Genomic DNA, 23,330 nt, shown 5'->3' with positions numbered 1-23,330 from the left:
GCCCTGGGCCAGTCACCTATGAGTTTATAGCAATGTTCTGTACACATAAAACAGCCTATGACTGCTCTCAGTGCAAATACCAGGAGATAACATGGTAAGGATTACCAATAGATGTTTAAAGGATGACATCCAATAAAGTTTGGACCTTTTCTTCATCTTGAATGCTTAGCTATTTACAGTCCTCAGCATTGTATGTGCATAGTCTCTTTTATTTTATAACGATGAGTAAGGGCCTTTGCCTCTTTAGGGCTCTATAACAATTTAACGGTGATTTCTAAACAACAGGCATGGATTTCTCACTCGGCTGGGAAGTCCCTGTTCAAAGTAGCAAGCAGATTCAGTTAGAATGAGCTGCTTTTGGCTTCACGGAAAAATGTCTTCTCTGTATCTTCACAAGGGCCAAAGGGAATGAGACAATTTCTTAAGTGTCTTTTTCAATGGTGCTAATCCTGTCAAAGAGAGTTTTTTCCTTCATGACCTAATCACCTCCAAAAGGCTCCATCTCCTAAAACATCACATTGGTGGTTGGTGGGTAGATGTCAGCAAATGGGTTTTAGGGACATACATGCTGTTATCTAACTTGTAGCAGTTGGGCATGTCACCACAAGCCCATTGATTTGTACACACCTGCCTTTGCAGTCCAAATTCTCCTCTAGATGGAGTCTCTTTCTCTCTAGAAGACTTGTATACACTTTCCTTGTGATTAAATGATCCAAGCTTTTGTCAAATATCAGTGAGTAATACTGATAATAAAAAGCTGGATAATATAGTGGTGGTTCAAAACTGTTTCCTTAAATAAAAGACCCCATTAAATTTAATTAATTTTTATTTGACTCAAAGTAGGCAAACTATAGACACATTCTATTTAAATGTAACTTAGTTATCTTTATATGATTTGACCCATTTTATTTAGTTTTTAGTGCTTTTTATGTGTATGCGTGTCTGCTGCATATACAAGCACCATATGCATGCAGTACCTGCACAGGTCAAAAGAGGGAGTCGAATCCCTTGAGACTGGAGTTATAGAGGGTTGTAAGGGATCCTGTGGGTGCTGAGAACCAAACTCAATTCTTCTGTAAGAGCAGCCAGTGCTCTTAACCATAGAGCCATCTCTCTAGCCCTTAAATGTTATTTATTTTAAGAACACTTAAGACATGCATTGGTGTGTTTTGGGGTTTATTTATTTTTATTTTTTTACATATTTATTCAAATATGGTACTGCATTCATGTTATACCTCAGAATTCCAGCAAAGATGATTCATTAATAACTGATCTCTCCTTGTCTCTTTTTTGTCTCTGTCTGTCTGTCTGTCTGTCTGTCTCTCTCTCTCTCTCTCTCTCTGTGTGTGTGTGTGTGTGTGTGTGTGTGTGTGTGTGTGTGTGTATGTATGTGTGTGCTTAGATCAAGGATATCCAAGGCTATTTACAGAACAGATTGACAATTAGTTAAGACAACTTCAGCCTATACTGGAAAAGCACAGAAATCTACAACATTTGAAATATCAAGAATTTTGAGAAAGAAGCACAGATGCAATTCCTCACCACATCCTGATCTATCTGAGTATGAAAGATGTGTCCATCAAAAATGAAGAAGAAGAAGAAGAAGAAGAAGAAGAAAAGAAGAAGAAGAAGAAGAAGAAGAAGAAGAAGAAAGGGAGACATTAGTCTTCCATAGCTTGAAAACTGCCAAGAAACAATGGTCTATAGGCAGGATCAGTTCAAATATACCGAACACATTCCTCTCTGGGGGATAACACGGAATGAAGAAGGAAGAGAATGGAACTGAAACGTGACTGTAAAATGAAGTTCTTATCAGTCAAGCTCGACATTAAAGTCCTGCATCTCTCATAAAACCTTTTGTGTGAGCACTTTCTTAATGCAAACATGCCATGATAACCATGGCACCGTCCCAGATGACTGAGATCGCTGTCAAACCACAGGCCTTCTTCCTTCCTGTTCCCAGGAATAAGTATGTTTGTGAAGAAGGTGGTAATGCTTAAGAAGCACAGCAAATAAACTTCACAAGAGGTTCCTACAGAGTCTTTTTAAATTTACAATAAAAAATAATTAAAATTTAGTTATATAATTTCCCCTTTACTCTTCCCTCACTACAACCTCTCCCCTAAGTACCCTAGTTACAAGCCCTCCCTTTTCCTCAACTCCCTCTCACATTAATGACTTATTTCTTTGATTTTTTTAATTATTACACATGTACACACCAGAGAGAGAGAGAGAGAAGAGAGAGAGAGAGAGAGAGATCTCCTGTTGAATCTGCTTGATGTATCTTGAGTATATATGATGTCAGGTTTTCCAATACAAAATTCACAGCCCTGCAGAGATTTTTGCAACAAAACCTAATGGGGACCATTGCAACCTCTTGCTAGTCAGTTTTGTCTATATTGAGAATCGTAGGCTTCACTTGGTAGATGAAAACTTGCAGTTGGAAGCCATATGGCAAAGGTGACTGTGTATTACAACTCCCTGTTATTTAATAACAACAACAACAAAAAAAAATGTTCCCCTTATCACTGCCTGAAGAACAGGTACAGAACGAGGTCTTCACACATGTGGAGGGGAGTCCACATGTCACTCAGAGTGACCATGCAAGACCAGGTGACTTTCCTAGTTAAAGTCATGCTCCAAATTTTCAATGACTGGAAGCATCATTTCCAAGACCTAGTCCTCACATTGTCCAGATTTTAGATTTCTCAACAATTCAGCAATTGTTATGAAAAGCCAAGGTCAGTGGAGTTACAACCTAGGAGGCTAGATTCCCCATGAGATCAGAGCAACTGTTTCATAGCAGGCTGTATTTTCTTCAGGGCTGGGGGTAGGGAGGAGGAGACAGAAGATGTAGATCTACCGAGCAAGAACAAGAAATGAATGAAGTGGGCACTAATCTCTTTTATGGTTTAGGAAACTGATTAACATCAGTATAAGCTACCCTATCTATCACTGTACTAATGTCAGTGTTTGACAATCACCAAACATTTATATTTAGCCCTAGAGATAATATTGTTGGCAGGGAAGGCTCTTACTTGATTTAAGATGCAGGAAAATAATAAGCCACCACCTAATCCCCGCCCCCCAAAGATATATAATACCACACTCTGCTTGCAACAAAATATAAACAGAAGAGGCCTCTACAGTTCAGGGGTCCATGAACTTGCACCATTATAGGCTGGCAAAGAAATATTCTAGATTTTGCAGACTCCATATGGTCTCTGCTACACATTCTTTTCTCCCTTCAATTTAAGCATGCAAAAACTATTCTTAGCCTGCGCACTTTTCAGAAGCAAATAGTAGCTGAGATCTGGCCCATGGGCTACATAGTTAGTCTTCCCCTCAATTAGCTAGCTCAACATACTGGAAATAAAACTTTCATTTCCTTGGTCTCTGCTATTTTTCCCTCAAAGTAAGAAATTACCCATAAGAAACAAATTAAGACAAAAACCAAACCTGATAAAAATCTCTTTTTAAAAGTAAAACCAGACTGAGAACTGTGTGTAAAAATTTCTATCTTTCAAAGCTCCCTGGACTTCTTAATGTGGTTAAAGATATTCTTGGATGAGGAAGTTACAGTTGGTAGTTTAAACCTCATGGTGGATTCTTTCCTCTAGAGAGGGTGGTGGGAATTCGAAAGCATTCCTTTTTAGGAGAGTAGACAAGTTCTTCTTATACTATATAGCCTAGGCTGGCCTTGAACTCTATATGTAGCCTAGCTTGGCCTCCTGTCTCAGCCTCCAGAGCACTGGAGTTATAGGCACAAGCCCCCCTACAACCAGCCTGAGATTCTCAGTTCTGTGGATATCAGGAGCAGAACTTCCCCTGTGTGTTCCTAACAAGATCGATCTCAGATTGCCTGTTACTGCTGCTGTACTCAGAGTTACACACACAGGAGGGGGGGGGGCGAGTACAGAGGACAACAGGGCAGTCATCTACAACAGGCAGCTCTAAAAAAATGAAAGAGAACTCTGACTCAGGGTCACTCACAGCCATCTGGGTATTTCTCTTTGCTTTGGGGCTCTGTCACTAAAGCCTCCTTAGAACAGGATCCCCTCTGTCTTCCCTCTGTAATTCAGCAATGACTCCAGCTGTACTGAGCTGAGAGCCCTTGAAGCAACAGCCAAGATAAAAGACAGGGGAACTCTGTCTGAAGTCTGTGTGCTCCAGCAGACGAAATAGAAATTCTTCGGACTGAACACAGGGCAGGACTTCAAACGGAGCTGTACCATGCCTGCCACATTGCTGTGAGGCCCCTCACTGACCAGCACAGAGGGAGGCTTCATATTCTCAAAACCAATGTGTCTGCAATCTTCACATATTCAACAACTGCTGTTTCCACCACTGCTTCACAGATGTTCGAAATTAGCACAGAACTCTTCATTAAGCCACATTAACGTACTAAATCAAGAAACTAATTACTTGCAAAGGAACCATTTTCTAGAAGATGATACCACTTTAACATATGCCTTTAACATAGATTCTCATTAGTGATTCTCGTCATAAGAACACTACAGAGTGTAATTTTGATACATTAAGTCCTTCCATCTAATAGACATGATTGGTACACATCTGTGCAGAAGCATTTGCCTACAGATCTTCACTGGAATACACTAGTTAGTCTTATTCTTGACCTGGTAGAGGACATGTACTTCTGTACATGATGAAGTCTGTTAAAGAGCTCCACGGGGGATCAAGATGGTACCAGGTAGGGTGTTTTCTTTTTGTTTGTTTGTTTTTTTCACCAAGGCGATTGATGGAGCTACAGCTTTTTACCTCTATCTGCCCAAGGTGAAAGACACAATTGGCACTCAAAAAACACCACCAAACTGAACTAATAGGACCTCTAGAAAGGTATTTTCTATGACATTTATTTACTGGGTGCAGGGTGCACACCCTGATGTATGTGTGGGAATCAGAGGACAACTTGTGTGTGGTGGTTATCTCCTTCCACTATGTAGCTCCTAAGGATAGAACTCTTGGTAGTAAGTACCATTATCACTAAGCCATCTCATGGGCCCCAGATGAAAGTTTTGAATACATACTGCTGGCTAGTGACTACAGTAATCTTCCTTGCTCTACAGACCACATGGGACATTTCCAACATGGCATCTTCATTCTCTTCCCTATCCAATCATCAGTTACCACATGCCTACCAAATACTTGCCCCATCAAAATAAACCAATGACCTCAGTAGGACTGTGAGATGAGGGATCTGGATGATACTAAAGTAGTGGGTAAGACGAGTAATAGAACCTGTCACAGGATATTACAAAAATGAGCGTCTTTAGAAGGGAATAGGAAACAGCAATGTGAATTCTCACTTCACGGAAACCTCTGAATTTTCTATAATTCATTTGTTTAATAGAGTCTCATTTTGTGGCTGAACAGCATGATATTGCTCTGTATAGCACATTTCTTTACCCTTTATCCACAGAAAAACATCATTTTATTCTATGCTGTATCTAGTGTGAACTGTGCAGGTGATAAGTCAGATACAATAGACAAATACCTCATGTTCTCTCTCCTACATGGAAGCTAAAAACACCAACCTGAATAGAGAATGGCAATTACCAAAGACTTAGCGGGGTTTAGGTAACCAGGGTGTGGGGAAATTGAACAAAATACAGAAAGAAGTACAAAAGTTGTGGTGTTTCATGACACAATAGGGTCACGATAATTCATAGTTATTTACTGCATACTTAATACCTAGGAGAGAGAACATGAGCACTCCATGCTCAAAGTAGTGATAAAGAGATGTAAACATTCATTAGCTTGATTGACAAGTACATATTATATAACTGTGCTGAAAATGCCACACTGAATCTCATAAATGTGTAATTATTCTATTAATCAAACTTTAGAAAAAATATTTATACAGAGAAATATAAATGCCTCAAATTGTTCTTTATGTTATATACATGTGCTATACATGTGCCCCATAATTGTGTATAATTAAAAAAATAACAATGAGAATACAGTAGGCATATAAGTATAACAACAGTAGTAAACATTGTCTACTCTCAGAAATACAGCATGTTAGAAATTCTAAGGACAGTGTCAGTATTGCTTTGTTTAAACACTACTCTGTTGAGGTAACAGTATCCTAACTGGATTCTATAGATAGGTAGCACAGCTTTGTTCAAACACAGAATGCTTATAACGACTAGTAAGTGTGACCACATGGATTATTGGAAACCAATTTTTAAAACTTTTTGAGATTATAAAATAATTACAACATTTACCCCCTTCTGTTTCCTCTCTACAGCCCCTTCCATGTACCCCCTTGATCTCATTAAAGAAAGTAGGTCATCAAATTTAACTTTTACCATGATCACTGACAGAAAAGATACTTTCTGCTAAACACAATGGCTCTGATACTTAGGCCTTGCTTTGTGACTTTCATATTAACATACTGTGACTGCTACATGACTTTTCAAATGAGGTTCTAAAGGTGTTATATAGACACCAAAAAGTCTGCAAAATTGCATCTTAAATTGCATCTTTTTTAGCCAGGCGGTGGTGGCACACACCTTTAATCCCAGCACTCGGGAGGCAGAGCCAGGCAGATCTCTGTGAGTTCAAGGCCAGCCTGTGCTACCAAGTGAGTTCCAGGAAAGGCGAAAAGCTACACAGAGAAACCCTGTCTCGAAAAACCAAAAAAAAAAAAAAAAAAATGCATCTTTTTGCTAGTTTATCAAGTATAATTTAGAAAACCAAAACAGCACATTTTGTTGAATGCACAAAGTTTTCAAAAGACAACTTCCAGAGAAGAGTCCCGAAAGCACAGGTACCAGGCAGCAATCACCCAAGCATCTTCCATCTATGCCAACATGGAATCGGTACTACCACATGTTCAAAGCATATGGTGCATCTCTCTGTATTATACTATGCTGATCTGTTGCTGATGCTCCAACTAGCCAAACAGTAGCCCACAGCTAGAGCATACCCCTTTTAAAGTCCTAAGCATAGGCTGTCAGAAACTCAGCAAGGCACACAATGAGGAGGAGGAGGAGGAGGAGCATAACTATTCACGATGTCTAGCTAGCTACATCTTGGAAGCACATTAGACATCTGGCCATTGGTCATGAAAGCAGAAGACAAATCAAAATGAATTATTGCTTCAAATGGAAAAGAAAACAATAACATTAAGTATCCGCCAAGGAAGACAAGTCAGGAGTGTTTTCCACCCTAAGTGATGGTGTGACATATTCTGGCTTCACGTCCCATAGCTGTCAACATCATCAATTCAATGGGAAGATCCTTAGTGGCACTGAAAGGAAATCTCCTCTGTTCCTTCCTCTCTTTTATAACATTAGAAAATATGGTTTCTAGAAAGACTTTAGAACAGGGAAAGGACAGCCTGGAGGAAAGAGAATTCAATAAGAGAGTGGGTGTCTTCAAGGAGTCCATCTGTGGGTGATAGACCTCTGAGTTTCTTTTCCTGTATTGTCTTAGAAGTGGAGGCAAGACTGATTCAGAAGAAGGTAATCTGCATGGCTTTGACATACTTACAAAGAAATGAGAAGAGAAGTTTAAAAATAAACCACAAAAACATGTATAAACCATGTTTCTGATAATTAACTAATAAGTAAACTCCATAAAGAACTCTTAAATTATACTAAAACAAAGGAACCTATTTAAAATCCAGTGAGAAAAATGAATAGCTATTTTCTCAAAGACTTACAAAGAGCTAATGTTCACTAAAGGGTATTCAAAATCACTACTCACTAGAGGGCTGCAAATTATATACATAATATCAAGCTACTTTTTACTTTTTAGGATGGCTATAATATTGTGTAAGTAAATGTATATAATTTATATATGTACTTTTCTTTATATACATATATTTATGTATGTGTGCTCATATACATGGCTGCCAATGCTATTTATCTATATCCAATATACAAATTAATATGAAAATATAACTATTTACACATAAAATATTGCCATTCATATGTATGTGCTAATGACTAACAATATTGTTAGGTATATCATGAATCTAGACTCCTCATACATTCTCATATATTGTTCACTGCTGCAGGAATATAAAATGATACACATTCAGATATATTTGCTGGGGTCAGAATGCATGTTTACATAGAGACTTTTGTACAAAAATTCACAGAACCCTACCCATAATACCCATACCAGGAAACCATCTAAATGTGCATCAGGTGATCAACAGTCGGATAAAATGTTCTTATAATAGAACACTGTTCACCAATAAAAAGGAGCAACTGTCAGACACACTGTAACAGAGATAAATATCATGTTTAGGCAAAGTAAAAGAAGCCAAATGCAAGAAATGATATGTCATATTTAGTGGATACCCACAGTCCATGGGTACTCAATGTCTCTTACATAAAATGTCATAGTATTTGCATAGCATCTATAGCAATCTGTAGGTTTTAAATTATCTCTAGGTTACTCTTAACATGTAGTACAACACAAATATATATATATATATATATATATATATATATAGTTATGTTATATTGATAAAGAAAAATAATGGGAAAAATTGTACCAACTTGATGCTGATACAGGTTTTATAAACGTTTGTGGCCCCTGGTGTGTTGAGAAACCTATAAATACAGGGTTTTCAACTATATTATCTGATCTGAATGCTTCAGAAAGGCAAATCTGTCTTCATAGGCTGTATTGTGGTGTGGCTGCACCAGGCCACAGCACTAAATCATCCAAATTGGTAGATTTTATTACACATAAATTATGCTTCATTAAAATTGTTTTTAAAATGAGTGCTGTGTAATACTCATTTTTATATACTTTAGCCAAAAATTATGCTGAAACTCTTGATAATTAAGTTCTATTTTTTTTTATTATTATTCTGTACTTTTCACTAAGCATTGAATAATAGCAGATCAAAGTAACTTTGATTTCAGCATCACACTAAATTTCCATATCTCATTACTGGGCTTTGTCCAGCGTTCTTGGGAATTTGGCAGCAATCAGAGTATTTATTATCCATGGGGGTTTTTGACACAGGGACCAAGAAGAGTTGCAACTGTCAGGGTGCAGAAGTTCAAGGACTGTGGCCTTCCTGGGATCCAAGAGGCATTCATGAACTAGATGTTGTCCTGCCAGGCTAGCAACTAGTAGAGAAGTAGATCGTGCCTCTCTTTATTTGAAAAGAGCTAAGCAGACTTCCTGACACCCAGTAGGTGCTTTATTACCTAACAGCAGCTATGGAATAGAACACAAAGGCCTCATTCTCTATCTCTTAACAGTGAATAACTTCATTAATGGATTAAGGTTATAAAAGTTGACTGTTAGCAATATGAGGCAGATTTGTCTAAACTTGGAGCATGCCCAAATGTGTAAATTTTATTGCATGGGAAGCAACTTTGTCTTAAAATTTTCCTCCTCTATTTTAATACAAGTTTACAGTAATACAGCATCAAATATCAAAGAATAAGATGCTCTGGTATGTGTATAGCTCTAAAATAGACACCACTTGGCATGGTCAAGGGCCTGGGTTTGATGCCTAGAACTTAAAAATAACAATAACAACAACAAGAAACCAAAACAGAAATAGAATACAAAAAAATCTATGGACAAATAATAAACACTGTTTACCCCCAATCCAACCTGGGGTCTAAGAAAGGTATTAAGTTTCATAAAAAACAAAGTGGTCCAGTGAAACTGAACTGCATGAGTTCCCTGACCAAACCTTCATGTATATACCTTGCACACACATTCTACTTGGATAGAACTTCAGGGATTTCCCAAATCTGGGAAGAAGACAGAGCTCATACTTCATAAGATCTGGACTTGAGCATGGATGTGATAGTGATAAGCTTGCTATGAACTATTATGTCAGGTGTCCACTGAGGTTGGATGCCTACGCTGTTCAACTTTGAGTTGTGGTGGCTTTAAGAACCTCTGAGACATTTTTCAACCCTTATTCTTGAGACGAGAACATCAAAGCTCCCTGCTCCAAATATTATTCTTGCTTGTTACCTTGAAGATAAACTCCTTCCCCCCAAATACATCTATATAGGGATGAGGAGAAAATGGAGCTTGAGGCCATGCTTTTCTTTTTAAAGACTTTAACGACCATTCTATTTGGGAAAATAACACTAGGCACTGAGGCTTTGCAAGTCACCAATGCATGCTGACAGCTTCTAAAGTGCAGACTTTTCTAACTCGAAGGGCCATTTTAAAGCTGTGACTCATTCATAAGTGTGAAAATGCTATAAGTGTATTGTATGAATCAGACCCTGGAAGTAAACAAAGTATTACATTACCATCAACCACATATTACAAATTCATTGATGAAAGGCTTGGTGTTGACTTAGCAACAGCTGGAAGTTGGAGAGGTGAAAAATAATATAATTATCCAGTACTCTGTAACAAACCTAAGTGCCAGAGCATATTTGCCTAGTATCAGAAGGCATAGTTAATGACACTTTTAAAATATATTAAAGAAATTCCATCAGAAGTGCCATGTTTCAAATTTAAGCAAAAGAGATAGAAACCAGGAAACCCTAAAGGCCAGGGCTTTAAAGACAGCAGTCCTCTGGGTGAGTCTCCTGAAAATATAAAATCTTGGCTGATGAATTGGGAAAATGAGCCAGCATGGTAAAATGTAGATCTCCATTATAGTCCCCTGCATATAATCCTATATTAAGAATAAAAACCATAATAGAACAGGTGAGACATCCATATTCCATTTATCCTTCCTCTTCCAAAAGTTGGAATATGTCACATGAGAGTGGAAAGTAAAAGTTCAAACTCGTTTGGAAAAAGCGAAGTGAAGACTACAATCCAAGCCATGTATACACACCAAATGCAGTTATCTCATGTTGAAACCTGTTGCTGAATATTTGTTTAACTATGCAAACACGTGCTGCATTTGTTTAATTACGTAAAGATATATTGCATTTGTTTACGTTGCAGGACATTTGTTTAACTATGTAAAGATGTGTTGCTGTTTTACCTTCCCTGCCTAAGACACCTGATTGGTCTAATAAAATGCTGAATGGCCAATAGCAAAGGAGGAGGTATAGACAGAACTTTCAGGCAGGGAGAGTAAGTAGGAGGAGGAATTTAGGCTCAAGGAAGAAAGAAAAGGAGATGGCAGGGAAATGTCAGGGGCCAGCTAGACAGATGCAGAGGAAAAGGGAAAGTAGAACATGCAGAAAGAAAGCAAGGTGAAAAAGCCCCAAGGCAAAATGTAAATGAATGGAAACACATTAAAAAGTTAAAAGAGCTAGGGAGACAAGCCTAAGTTAAGGCCGAGCATTCATAATTAATATTCAGTCTCCATGTCTTTATTTGGGAGCTGGTTGGCGACCCAAGGAAAATTCCAACTACAAATGGAACCTACCATTAGCATCATTTTAAATAATGCTCTCCAAAGGGTAAACAATGAATGATCTTGAATATACAGACTAAGGCAGTCAGGAAAGGGGATCAGTGTAACGCTGAACTGATGCACTAGATGCTATTAACAATTAACTTTTGGGGTTCTCATGAATAAGAGTATAAATGGACATGATTCAGAGCCCAAAACCAATAGACAGTGGAATCCCATATATCATCTATAAGTTAGGGATAAAAGGATGAAAGACTATCTAATTACAAAACACAATGCTCTTTTTCTTCAGGACATCCTACTGGTGTGTGTCCCTGGACCAGAGGTATTCTATTTGATAGGAGATTCCCTCAACAACGCATTCAATACACTGATGTCAGAAGACAGCTATTTGCATAAAACTTACACTGTGTGTCATTTTACTATGGAGTATTATTTGCCTGTAATATTCCACCAGACAATATATAAGAATAAAGTTTCAGGCATATTTGAGAAATCATCTCTGTGATTAAAAACAAAACTTTTGAAAATATATTGTAAATGACTATTAGTGAAACTATCACACACAGAGTAGAATATAAATATGTACTCGATTGGGGTAATATTAGAACATACTTATTAACATAATAAGCATATTGAAGTGGAAGTCTCTGGTTCTCATATTATCTTTGATCATTAGAAAAATAAATGCCATGTTAATTTTTATCTGTTAGGTTTTAGTGCTGGAACTTAGTCAACCAGTTTACAATGCTGGTCACAGTTCCAGAAGAAATTCACACCCAAGTTGACTTTTTGCTTCTTTAACTCTCCCACTTTCAAAATGAAACCATTTCAAAGTGATTTTCCAAAATATCTCCCTCTCAACTAACGTATATGAGTTTATTTATTTAAATGTGTTTATAGAAAAGACAATGAATAAATCAGAGTATGGGGTTATTTGGCCATTGATATCCTAACTACATGGCCCTTTCCCCAGCAACAGAAACACTCCTGACTCCTCTGATTTATGACAGTAGCACAGTGTGACTTTTACTTGGAAACACTGGCACCAGAATCCCTAGCTCCATGTGCTCAGTATTTATTTGTCTTTGAGTATGTCTTCCCTTCAAGATTATTAAAGTTCCATCAAAAGAAGAAAAGAATATATTGAACACAGAAATATTTCACTTGACTCTTAAACTGCAGAAGGTTGTAATACCTCCCAGTCTCTAAAACATCAGTATTAATGAACTAACATACACCAAGAACGTGTCTCAGAAGATGCAGACAAGCCAGTATCACTTTCCCTCTTGGAATTCCTCATGCATATTTACACGCTAGTTGTTCTTCAGACCTTGATGGCGATGACAACAGCAATAAAAGCAAGGCAATGACAAGGGGGTCTCCCCAGTGTGACACAGCACCAGCCCCCGTACGGAGCTTGTCAAGTTACGATAAACTCTCAGGAACAGCATCTCTTGACACACGCTAACCTGGCCATGAAGGAGGCTATTTCTACAAAACTAAAGAAATCTGAGGAGGTGCAGACGGGGACTGGGTACTCCCCAAAGTCCAGGGACTTAAGCTTGGGTGTTCCAGTTTCTTCTGCTTCTCAAGTTCCCCTGAAGTTTCTCCCAACGTATCCTGATGAAATGTCCAGGTCTGAGCCATTTTGAATGTCAGATCATTTGCCAGGATGATGTCACACTTCTTGGCTTGCATCAGTAAAGATGTTCACTTGAACACAAAACTATACCCGAACCAGAGTGTGGTGATTACTCTCATTTAGCTGAAGGTAGAGGTTGACTAACCAATGAGGCAAACGAAATAATACTAGAGTTCTGACTTCTCTGCTTTTTACTTATCATTCACCCAAATAAATGAGTCAATAAATACCAGCATATATATGTATAGACATACATATACAAAGTATAAAGATATAAATTTTATAATTATAAATCACGTATTATATATACATACTATCTATACAATACACACATCCATAGTATATACATAGTACAATATATACATATACATTTACATTCACATACAAATAAATATTGAACACACAATACACCAGGAATGAAAAATAGATGCCTCCTATAGTTGCCTTCCCCATCAATAAAGAAGAACACTTACAAGAAACTGCTAGAAACTCTGTGCTTGGTAGGAGGACAGGGATCGACACAACTTTTCCAGAAAGCTGTCTGACTCTCTTCATCTTAAAATATTCTTAGAATTATTTTTAAAAGGGTTGTCTTAGTTTTAATTATGCTTCCATGTGTTTGTCTGTATGTGGATGAGTGCAGGTACCTGAAGAGGCCAAAAGAAGGCATCAGATGCTCCAGAGCTTGAGCTACAGTTGGTTGTGAGCCCCGTGACGTGGCTGCAGGAAACCAAACTTGGGTCTCCTGCAACAGCAATATACAGTACACTTAACAGCCACGGGCACATCTCCAGCCTCTAAATGTTCTTAAAATTCTTATAACTAATTAAAAGGAGAATTTCTATGTGGTGGTATTTTATTTGTGCTGAAATGTAATTTTATTTGCATGTTAATAAATACAGTTTGCCTGGAGATCAGAGGTCACATAATGAGCCATAAACAGTAGTCAGGCGGTGGTAGCCCACGCCCTTAATCTGATCACATGGCAGGCAGACTCTCTGTGTGGTCAAGGCCACAGCCAAGTGTGGTGACATGCACCTTTAATCCCAGTACCAACCATAGAGACCTGGAGGTCTGTATAGGCAGGCAATGATGAGAAAGTGATGTGGCTGGGCTTAGGCAGAACAGGAAGGTAATAAAAGCAGTTTAGGCTGGAAGAAGCTCTTTCTGGGGAAGCGACAGTGAGGTGGTAAGCTAAGGCTAACTGTGGCTATTAGCTATTTCTCTGATCTCTTCGGCTATTACCCCTGTGTTTGGCTCTGTGCTTCTTGTTTAATAAGACTGTTTAGAAATTGGTCTACATTTCTATTTGATACAAAATATCTTCCTTTAATGTAGACAGGATACTTAGATGGGCCAAAGATAAGACAGTGTGGTTCACTTAGACCAAAAGAATAAGGGAGTTCTGCTTCTGTGAAGCAGTATATACTTAGAGATGCAAAGGGAAATGGATGGGAAGGAGGGAAAGCAGAAAAAATGGAGGAAGTTAGAGAGGGAAGGAGTGAAGAAAGGAGGAAGGAAAGGACAAAGGAAGAAGGGGAAGAGAGAGACAGAGGCAAGCCAGCATCAAGGAGAAAAAGGCCGGCTTGTGCAGTAATATTTAAGATGGAAACTTTGTGAAGTAATTTCTGTATCTTTGCAGATTTTAAATTTTATTTTTTGAGCCATAGTGTAATTGTATAATTTTACTTTTCCCTTTCCTCCCTCCAAACTTGTCCATTCACCCCATCTTGCTCTCGTTCAAAATAGTGGCCTTTTCTTTCATTAATTGTTATCACATACATATATGTATATGTATACACATAAATATTCTTAAATACAGCCTGCTCGGTCTGTATAATACTACTTGTATGTGTTTTCCTAGAGATGGCCAGTGGTATTAGATAACCAATTGGTGTGATCTTCCCAGAGAAGGCTATTTCTCTGGCTCTCAGCATTCCTTAGTTGCCTATAGTTCCTTGTGTAGGGTTGAGGCCTCAGGGTTTTTCCCTGTGCACATCAGAATGTCTATTGTCCTTGTTCAGCTCTAATTTTGGAGAGCCGTGCTGGTGGATATTTTTTGGCTGTAGCTTATGACATTTGTAGGACACACAATCTTGGAGGAAGACCTACAACAGCCACTTTACTGAACCAGAATAATCCCTAACTACATTCTAAATGTTTGTCCTTATACCCACAGATGAATGTAGGCATCACCGTCATCAAGGAAACTTCCCTTTCCAACAGAGAGACCATTACAGAAAACCACAACCAATCAAGATGCAGAGTAGTGGAGCCCAGTCCCAACAGATACATATCTTTGCATCTAAAAGTCACAATCTGGAGATTTTCCAAAGCAAAATGGGAAATTTGCTGAAAAGAAAATTCAGCTGTGGAAACTCTATCAAAGTGTTGGGTAATGATTTTATGTCTTTTCACATTTGTGTAATTATAAAATGTTAAGCTAAATAATAACTACTGAAACCATTTAGCTTGCAAATGAAGAAATATGAGCAAGGAGCAGTAAGTAATGTGCCTAGCCTGGGGTCACCCACCCTCCAAATTGCAAGCTGTGACTCATTCTTGCGGTTGCAATCCTGAGCCTGGCATTTGTCTCCTTTCCCACAAAAACCAAAGATCTGTTGATTCGCTTCTGTTCCTCCTGCCTGTAGACTCCTTTTCATGGTGCAAGGGACACTTTCTCTTTCCCTTGCCTGTTGATGAAGAGAGGAATGGTTGTCATCTCACAGTTCAAGCTCAACAAAAACACATATCCTTTGGGCTGCTCTGCTGTCAGTGGGCACATCTTGCCCCAGAATTTCTATACTTAGGGTAAAGATGATGATATGAGCCATTTAAAAAAAAAAAGAAAACGCATGGCAGGTGAGCAATTTTGAGGTGACTTAAATTAGTCTTTGGAAACAATCATAGTAGAGACCACCCAAATTCATGCAAATATTAGTAAGGATGCTTTTACCCACCATAGTCACACTGCTAGGCAGAAATACTGGTTTAATCCTTAGAATCTGAATAGGTATGTGTACTAAGTTTTTAATAGTCATTCTTCAACTTGGTAGGTGCATCTGTTGCAGAAAATATCATAAGCCCACAAATACCATGATTGCTAGGTGACAAGCATTACCTTAAGCAGTTTACCTTTCTTTAAAAAGAGCATTTTGGGAACTAGAGAAGTGAGCTTTGTAGTAGAATGCTTGTTTAACTAATGCTGGTTTTGATTCCCAATATAGCAAAAATTAACCAAAAACAAAGGGAACACTTTAATCCCTCAAACGCTATACCTATACTCAGGTAGAGAAGTTCCAGAAAGATTTAGATGCATGATTTTAAAGCCTCGCCACAGACAAATTTGTAGAAAAGCAGATGAACTCACCCAGCATGCATGCTCCTTGTGGCTCCTTCTTTTAACCCTCTAAGAATGACTATAGATAACTTTAAGCAAATAAGAAAAAAAAAGTATAAATCCATAAAGATGAAATGAGTGAGTGGCAGGCAACACAGAAGTAAATATATCAGAAAGCTGATCTCATACTGACTCAAGAAAGCAGAACTCTAGATCAGAGTTTAAACAATAGCAGCTCTCAGGACACTGGGGAGCTGCCCCCATATGACTCCAGCATGGTCCACACTGGCCCACTGCAGGTAGGAACATGGCCAAGCTTTAAATGGAGAGATAGCCAAAGGCTACACAGAGACAGATACATAACCCTGTCTTCTGCTCTGGGAATGAGAGCTGCTCTTAGCCAGGCCTGTAGGAGTCTGGACTTCGGTAGTCAGGAGAGAGCAGAGCAGGGTTGTGAACTGGCTGAGTGAGTGGTTTCGAACACACCCTGACTAGAACGCCCCTGCTTTCACAGGAATTCCCACAAAGAAACCATCCATACTCTGGCTCCAATGATGAGCTCATGGGGTGGTCAGATTTTCAGAGGATATATGAAATGTGCCAGTCCCTCCTGTCAGCCAAATCTCCCCCCAGTGAAGGCCACAGTTGGCCAGTTCTAGACAGAAACCTAAAGCTTCCAACTGACTCTTTCACATGAGCTCCTCAGTATGAGCATGCAGCCAAGGACACCCAAGCATTTCAGGAAAGCTTCTAAAACAGCAGCCAAAAAAAGAAAATAATGTATCTTTGGGGACACAATCCAAATACAAAGAGAAAAGAATTCTACAAGCACCCTCAACATTGTCAGATAAATACAACCCTATACAACAGCACAAGAGAAGTGGGAGGCTATCAGACACAAATGAGCACACGGGGTCAAAAGGTGACACTGGAATTTAATGAATAGCAGGGAGGATGTTAATTCCAAAAGCAAAATCATGTTTACGTGTTTGTTTGCTTGCACCATAATGAGGATTGAATCCAGAGCCCAGCTCTGCTAGGCCAAGGCTCTACCATTGAGGTATGCCCCTAATCCCTAACAGAAAGCTTAAAAATAAAACCAAAGTTGTCTTCCAACATGGAAAGCATAGCATAGAGAGAAAATTAGACAAAATTAAAAAACTAACATATGGAGACCGGTATCCACACAACAAAATCCAGGAGCTTTAAGAAATCAGTTTCCTTTCTCAGCGTTGAAGAACAAGAATCCCGATGCTGAATGGTGATGTTCTTACAGCTTAGTGGCTATACATGAATCTATTGATATTTTAATAGGTTCTGTCTGCAGCCCCACAGTCCCATAGGGAACACCCCGCTGACCACTCAAGCCATGGCCAGGAGGTCCTTTGGGTCCAGTGGCCGGACTATGCCATGGCTGCTACTCGTAGCTTAATCTAAGTCTCTATCGTTCTATTTATCCACAAAGACTCAGAAGTCAGATTTGTGGTGGAAAACCTGTTAGGTCAGAGAAGCCGAGAAGCAATCAGCTGCCCTTGATTTTTGGCTGGAGACCCAGCAAGAGATGTCTCCTCACTTGTCCCAAAACCAAAAGGAAACGCCAGTCTCAAGCCCCCACCCTTTCCTCCCAGTGTGTCTTCTCTATCCAAATTACTGGCTTCTCTATGGCCAGTTCCAGTCAGTGAGTCGCTAGCTCCGCTCCCTGATTCAAGGTAAACTTTATTTAACAGTCTCAGACTGTCACAGTGCAACCAAATTCTCACAACAGAATGGGCCAAGAAAGTTCCCAGTATCATAGACTGAAACAGATTCATAACCTCGTACAGTTTAGAATGCCAATCCTGGAGGCTTTCAGAAAGGGGAAAAAAAAAGATTAAAATGAGAATGGAATCAGACTGAGGGACTCTGAACACAAAGGGAAATGAAATCCTTCACTCTTCTGAAGAATGACTTTCCAATCTGGAATATTTGTATCTAGCCACACTGTTCATTAACATCATCTGGGAATACAGACTGCCATGTTGTCAAGGTCATTCTCTCACATACTGCATTTTCTTAGAAATGATCACAAAATGTGATCACCCACAGTAAATAAATAAAAGCATAAGTAAAAAATAAGAGGTACTACACACACACATACACATAGACAGACAGACAGACAGACAGACAGACAGACACACACACACACACACACACACACACACACAGGAAAACCAAACAACAAAACCTCTCCAACATGATACAGCAAGAGAAAAAGGTTCTAAAAGCCACTGTTTCAAGGGGAAAATGTAGGAAAGCTCAATATATTTTAAGAGAAAGAAGGAGGCTTACAGAATGAGGTAAGGCTTAGAGATGATTCCATTGTAAGAAAAACAAAACTGAGCCAGAAGCCAAAAAAAAAAAAAAAATCTAAGCAAACAAACAAACAAACAAAAAACCAAAACAACAAAGGAAAGGAAAGGAAGTACTATTTATTCCAGAGAAAATAAAAAGAAAATCTATGAAGAGGAGGGAAGAGTTCTACAATGAGATTTACCCTGTCACAATATGGATGGTGAAGTTGTGAAATTTTGTTTCTATACAAGGGTAAGGTTTCTATACAAGAGTAAGGAACATTCCTATCTCTCATATGCTAATTTCACCTTGAATTTCCTACCAGAGTCCTATAACCATACTCACCACCCATTAAGTGGCTTTTTCTATAGGCCATTCATAAATGTATTTTGCTTAGTAAACAATGAAGTGAATATTGTTGATGATATAATTGATTGGTTCAGACTCTGGGAGCAGCCTCTGAATACAGACAGTGTGTGTGCACTCCTAAAACACCAGTGACTTGCAGACAAGAAACACATACTGTCTCTTTTTGTTCTTGAATGTTCAATGGAAACCAGCTTGTGCATCCATCAAGTCTCTAACAGGTAATCATGCACACAGTAGTACAAATTGGCACTATGGTTAACAAATAACTTTACTACTTTAGCAGGTCCCCTAAAGTTCAAACATGTTGTATCAAGACTTCCTGTTTCAATAATTATAAATACTTAAACCAGAAGTATCTCAGCAACGTTAACATTTCCCACACCGAGCCACAACAAAAAGTCCTGGACTCTGACTTTTGATAGACTACAAATATAACTCTCTGTTGAGAGCTGATCAAATCAGAAAGCAAAATATACAATGATCAATGCATTAGCTCTGTACAGGAACCTTCTGGAAAGCTTTGTTATTCTTATTTAAAAGACAGTAAAACATTTCAAAACTCAGGCACATCATGTTCTTTCTCTCACTTCTGAAGATACTACATGGCAAATTATTTTCTCAGGAAAAGAAACAAACTTACCTTTCACAAGCTCGGACAGTCCATGCGGCAATTATCCATAATGAGATACTAAAAACCAAGAGCACAGTTCCTGGGCAGATAGTCATTAAAGTCTTCATAACAAAACGCGTATTGAAGTTTATCTTATTAAGTGCCCCAATGCTTCTAGAGGAGGCATCGGTGAAAAGTTTGCTGTGTAAAAGCATGACTCTGGCAATCAGATAGAGTCTTAAGAACATTGGTATAGATAAAATAATATCCACATCAGCGGTGGTTGTGGAGGGGGCATAGGAGAAGGCAAGCCGGGCCGTCCATGTGAACGTGTAATTCCCAGGTATGGGATGAATAGCACACACCAGTATTTCCAAGCAGATGAAGAAAATACGCTCATAAGTCATGGCTATTCTCCAGTCATCTGCTCCATTGTCCACCATGAATAACTGAAAAAATAAAGTAGAAAAGCAGCTTCAGTATGGCATGAATGCTCCACAAGTGTTAGTGCAGAACTTAAAAAGACAACAGGTGATGCTTAGCAGCGGGGCAAGCTAAAGCTGACAGCTTGGACATTCTGCAAAACTTAGGACGAACCGCTTGCTGCAGAGGGACTCAGAGTATTTGGGAGTCCAGGTTACTGGATAATCATAAACTACATTTGCTTTGCAACAGATTGCTCTCCATTTGAAGAGACGGTGTTCCAACCCATGCATGATGCTATTTAGGGTGCCTCTGTAGTCACTTCAACCCTAGAATGCAGCGACACATAAGCAATCTTATGAGAAATCTTATTCTTGGCCTCAGGAAAAAAAAATCACAAGAAACCACAGATAAACGTGGCAGAAACATTTATTCCAGTTCCCTCACTATTGTTTTATATATTTTTTTAATTCTTCTTTAATAAAGACTACCTTTTCTTATGTTTATCTTCTCTTATACCACAATTAAGAAAAGAATACCTTGCTTCCCTGGCTGTTTATAAACAAGGACACCAGACCCTGGCTGTCCATGAGTACCCAAAAGCATTTGGAAATGTGTGTTCATTTTTCTGGCTGTCATGACTTGTGGGAGCTCCTGGCATTTGAGTCCAGGAATCCATGGGTGCCAATCCTGCTGTATGGTTGCAGACTAGGAAGACTCCTCTGCCCTGATGCCAACAGTGTTCCCCACCAAGAAAGGTGTCCTTCTCTTCCTTCTGCTAAGTAGTCAACTGAAGTAGGAGTAAAAGCAACCAACCAAAGGGAGCATATTTGCCTTCTCAGTGCGTGAGCTGCTGAGGGGGTGGGGGAAGATTCCACATGGCTTCGTCCTATGTCCTCTGTGTCCTCTTCTCCTCCATGGACATCCGGTAGGTCCCTGTTCTTGCTTAGCTATTCTGTATGTGGTCCTTCTCTCCTACAACCCAAACTGTTCCTTGCTTTGCTGTTACTTCACAAAAACACAGTATTGGAGGGGGAAAAAATGCTGCTTCTTTGTGATACTGGATTCAAGGAGATAGAAATCCATTAGATGTTTTTTTTTTTAATCAAAAATATGTCAGTATTTAGAGGGTCTACTTACTTTCTTTACCAACTTGCTTCTGAGTGACAGGCAGAGTGTAAAACTGAAACCTACCTCCAAAGGGGCTGAGAATCACACAACTCCAAAGGCTCTTTAAGAGACTTTAAAAAGGCCCTGTTTCTTCTCTGCACGCACTCTCACCCCCACACCCCTGTATTCTTGCCTCCTAGCTGTTCTCTCAAGCTCCATGTGTCTAATACAATGCCATACCCAACACCATTTTCCCTGGGACCCACATGCCTTCCCTCTTAGGGAAATATGCAAATAAGTTTGCATCATTCCAACTCACCCAAAAGAATACAAGGCACGAAAGAGAAGCAGGGCCAGCCGCAGGGCCAGCCGTCTATACTGGGTGGGGTTGGTTTTCCTCAGAGCTCCTTTAATTCCAGGGGGACCTCCCTGCCATCAGCCCCTCAGCCACCAGTGAGGCTGACTGAAGACAGCTTCATTACAGAAGACAGTCCTTACTCTTAACTTTCAAGTTCTTGTAAAGTAACTTGCAGACAAGCCAGTGGCCACCACAAATAAAGCTGGGTCCAGGACTGAGGCCTGCCCTCCCCAGGAAAACTACATGCATATGAGAGATCTGGCTATGAAACTGAACCCAAGAGGTCAGTGAAGGTAGCAGGTCAGACTTCTTCCAGAAGCTCAGAGAAATAAAGGCTTTCTGATTGGGCTGCAGGCCTAAGCCATAAAACAAACAAATGAAAAGTAAGTAACACAGGTACATTTCACTCTAGGAAACTTTATTTATTTATTTATTTACTTACTTACTTATTATTTATTTTGTGCCATGCCAAAAGCATAATAAAGTGAGCAAAACAAAAACAAACAACAAACTATGAGGTGGGGGGATGTTTGCATCTCTATCACAAAAGACTCTCTGAATATAGATGTTCCTTTAGAAATCAGAAATACAATAGAAAAATAAAGGCACAAATATAGGAATGGAAATAAAAGAAAAATGATTAAAAAACCCATTTTAAAGTAAATATGCCTAACCTTAATTGTAAAAGAAAAATCAAATAACTTTTTTTTTTTAAACTTAGATTCAAAAAAGTAGCCTGGTTAACTGGTAACACAGGCCTGTGTAACCATAGCTACTAAGGAGGCAGAAGCTTGAGTCAAAGCCAGCCTGAGTAACTCAGGGAGACCCTGTTTCAAATAATAATAAGAAGAAGAATGCCTGGGGATAGAGCTGAGTGGGAGAAGAGCACTTCTTTGGCATTCACAAGACCCTAGGTTTGATCCTCAGTGCCAGAAAGAAAAACAAAAGGTTGTAGACGTTTTTGTAACAGGCTGTACTTTTTAAGAGGGGAAGAAACAGCATTTGACAGTACTTGCAGGCATTGCAAATGAAGGCAACTGTGAATCCTGCCAGCTCCTGAGGAGGCCAGTTCATGAGGCCAGATCCTCCTTGGCCAAGCAATCCCATCTCTTTACATCAGCGCATCCTGCATGTGTGTTCAACGGCAAACACATGGCCATGTGTTTCAGCACTGCTTTTATATTTGCAAAAGGCTGGGATAATGTGAATAACTTAATACAGAAGTGGGTTAAAGAAATTCTGGACGTCCCCCAAACAGAATAATAAGTCCGGGGGAAAAAAGATCAAGAAAATTTATTTAAAACTATTAAATGGAATGATATTAAGTACTAACAATTTTTTTTTGGAACAATGTATCTGCTAGCATTTACACAGGTTTTTTTTTTTTGAATGGGGAAACACATATTTGTATTTCATGTCTATAATATTCTTCTGATAAAAGACTAGAAGTTAACACTAAGAACCATATAAGGAGGTAAACTAAGGTCCTGAGAACTGGAAAGAACAGAATGACAGATAATAAAATAAACTTAAATACTTTTAATTTGGGGAGCATGTGAACAATATTAATGATTAATAAAAATTAAGGAAAAATCATTTAAAACAAGAAAAAGGAAGATGAGAATGAAGAAGGCCATTAGACATTCAAATACTTTCTACCCGTCTCCATGTTCAATTCTAGAAAGTAATGGCTGCTGTTATGAGCGATGATATACAGAATCAAACACAGAAATTCAATTTATAGCTAAAATAACCTTACCAAGCAAAACCTTGAATGATTACATTTTATAACTATTGCCA

The 23,330-nt window shown here is 38.9% G+C and overlaps 1 protein-coding gene across 2 annotated transcripts in view; it reads right to left on the bottom strand.

The window, feature by feature from the left end:
* Kcnn2 (potassium calcium-activated channel subfamily N member 2) overlaps nucleotides 1–23,330 on the bottom strand; it is a 132,272-nt gene that overhangs the window by 80,478 nt on the left and 28,464 nt on the right. For both annotated transcript variants that reach the window (XM_028894137.2, XM_037197134.1), the window contains exon 3: nucleotides 19,670–20,088. In XM_028894137.2, coding sequence (XP_028749970.2) covers nucleotides 19,670–20,088 — 419 coding nt within the window. The remainder of the gene's footprint in view (nucleotides 1–19,669; nucleotides 20,089–23,330) is intronic.

The sequence above is a fragment of the Peromyscus leucopus genome, chromosome 19 (assembly GCF_004664715.2).
Source record: "Peromyscus leucopus breed LL Stock chromosome 19, UCI_PerLeu_2.1, whole genome shotgun sequence".
Classification (NCBI taxonomy): Eukaryota; Metazoa; Chordata; class Mammalia; order Rodentia; family Cricetidae; genus Peromyscus; species Peromyscus leucopus.
The sequence above is the reverse complement of the archived record's forward strand: the minus strand, read 5'-3'. Positions and strand labels throughout refer to the sequence as shown.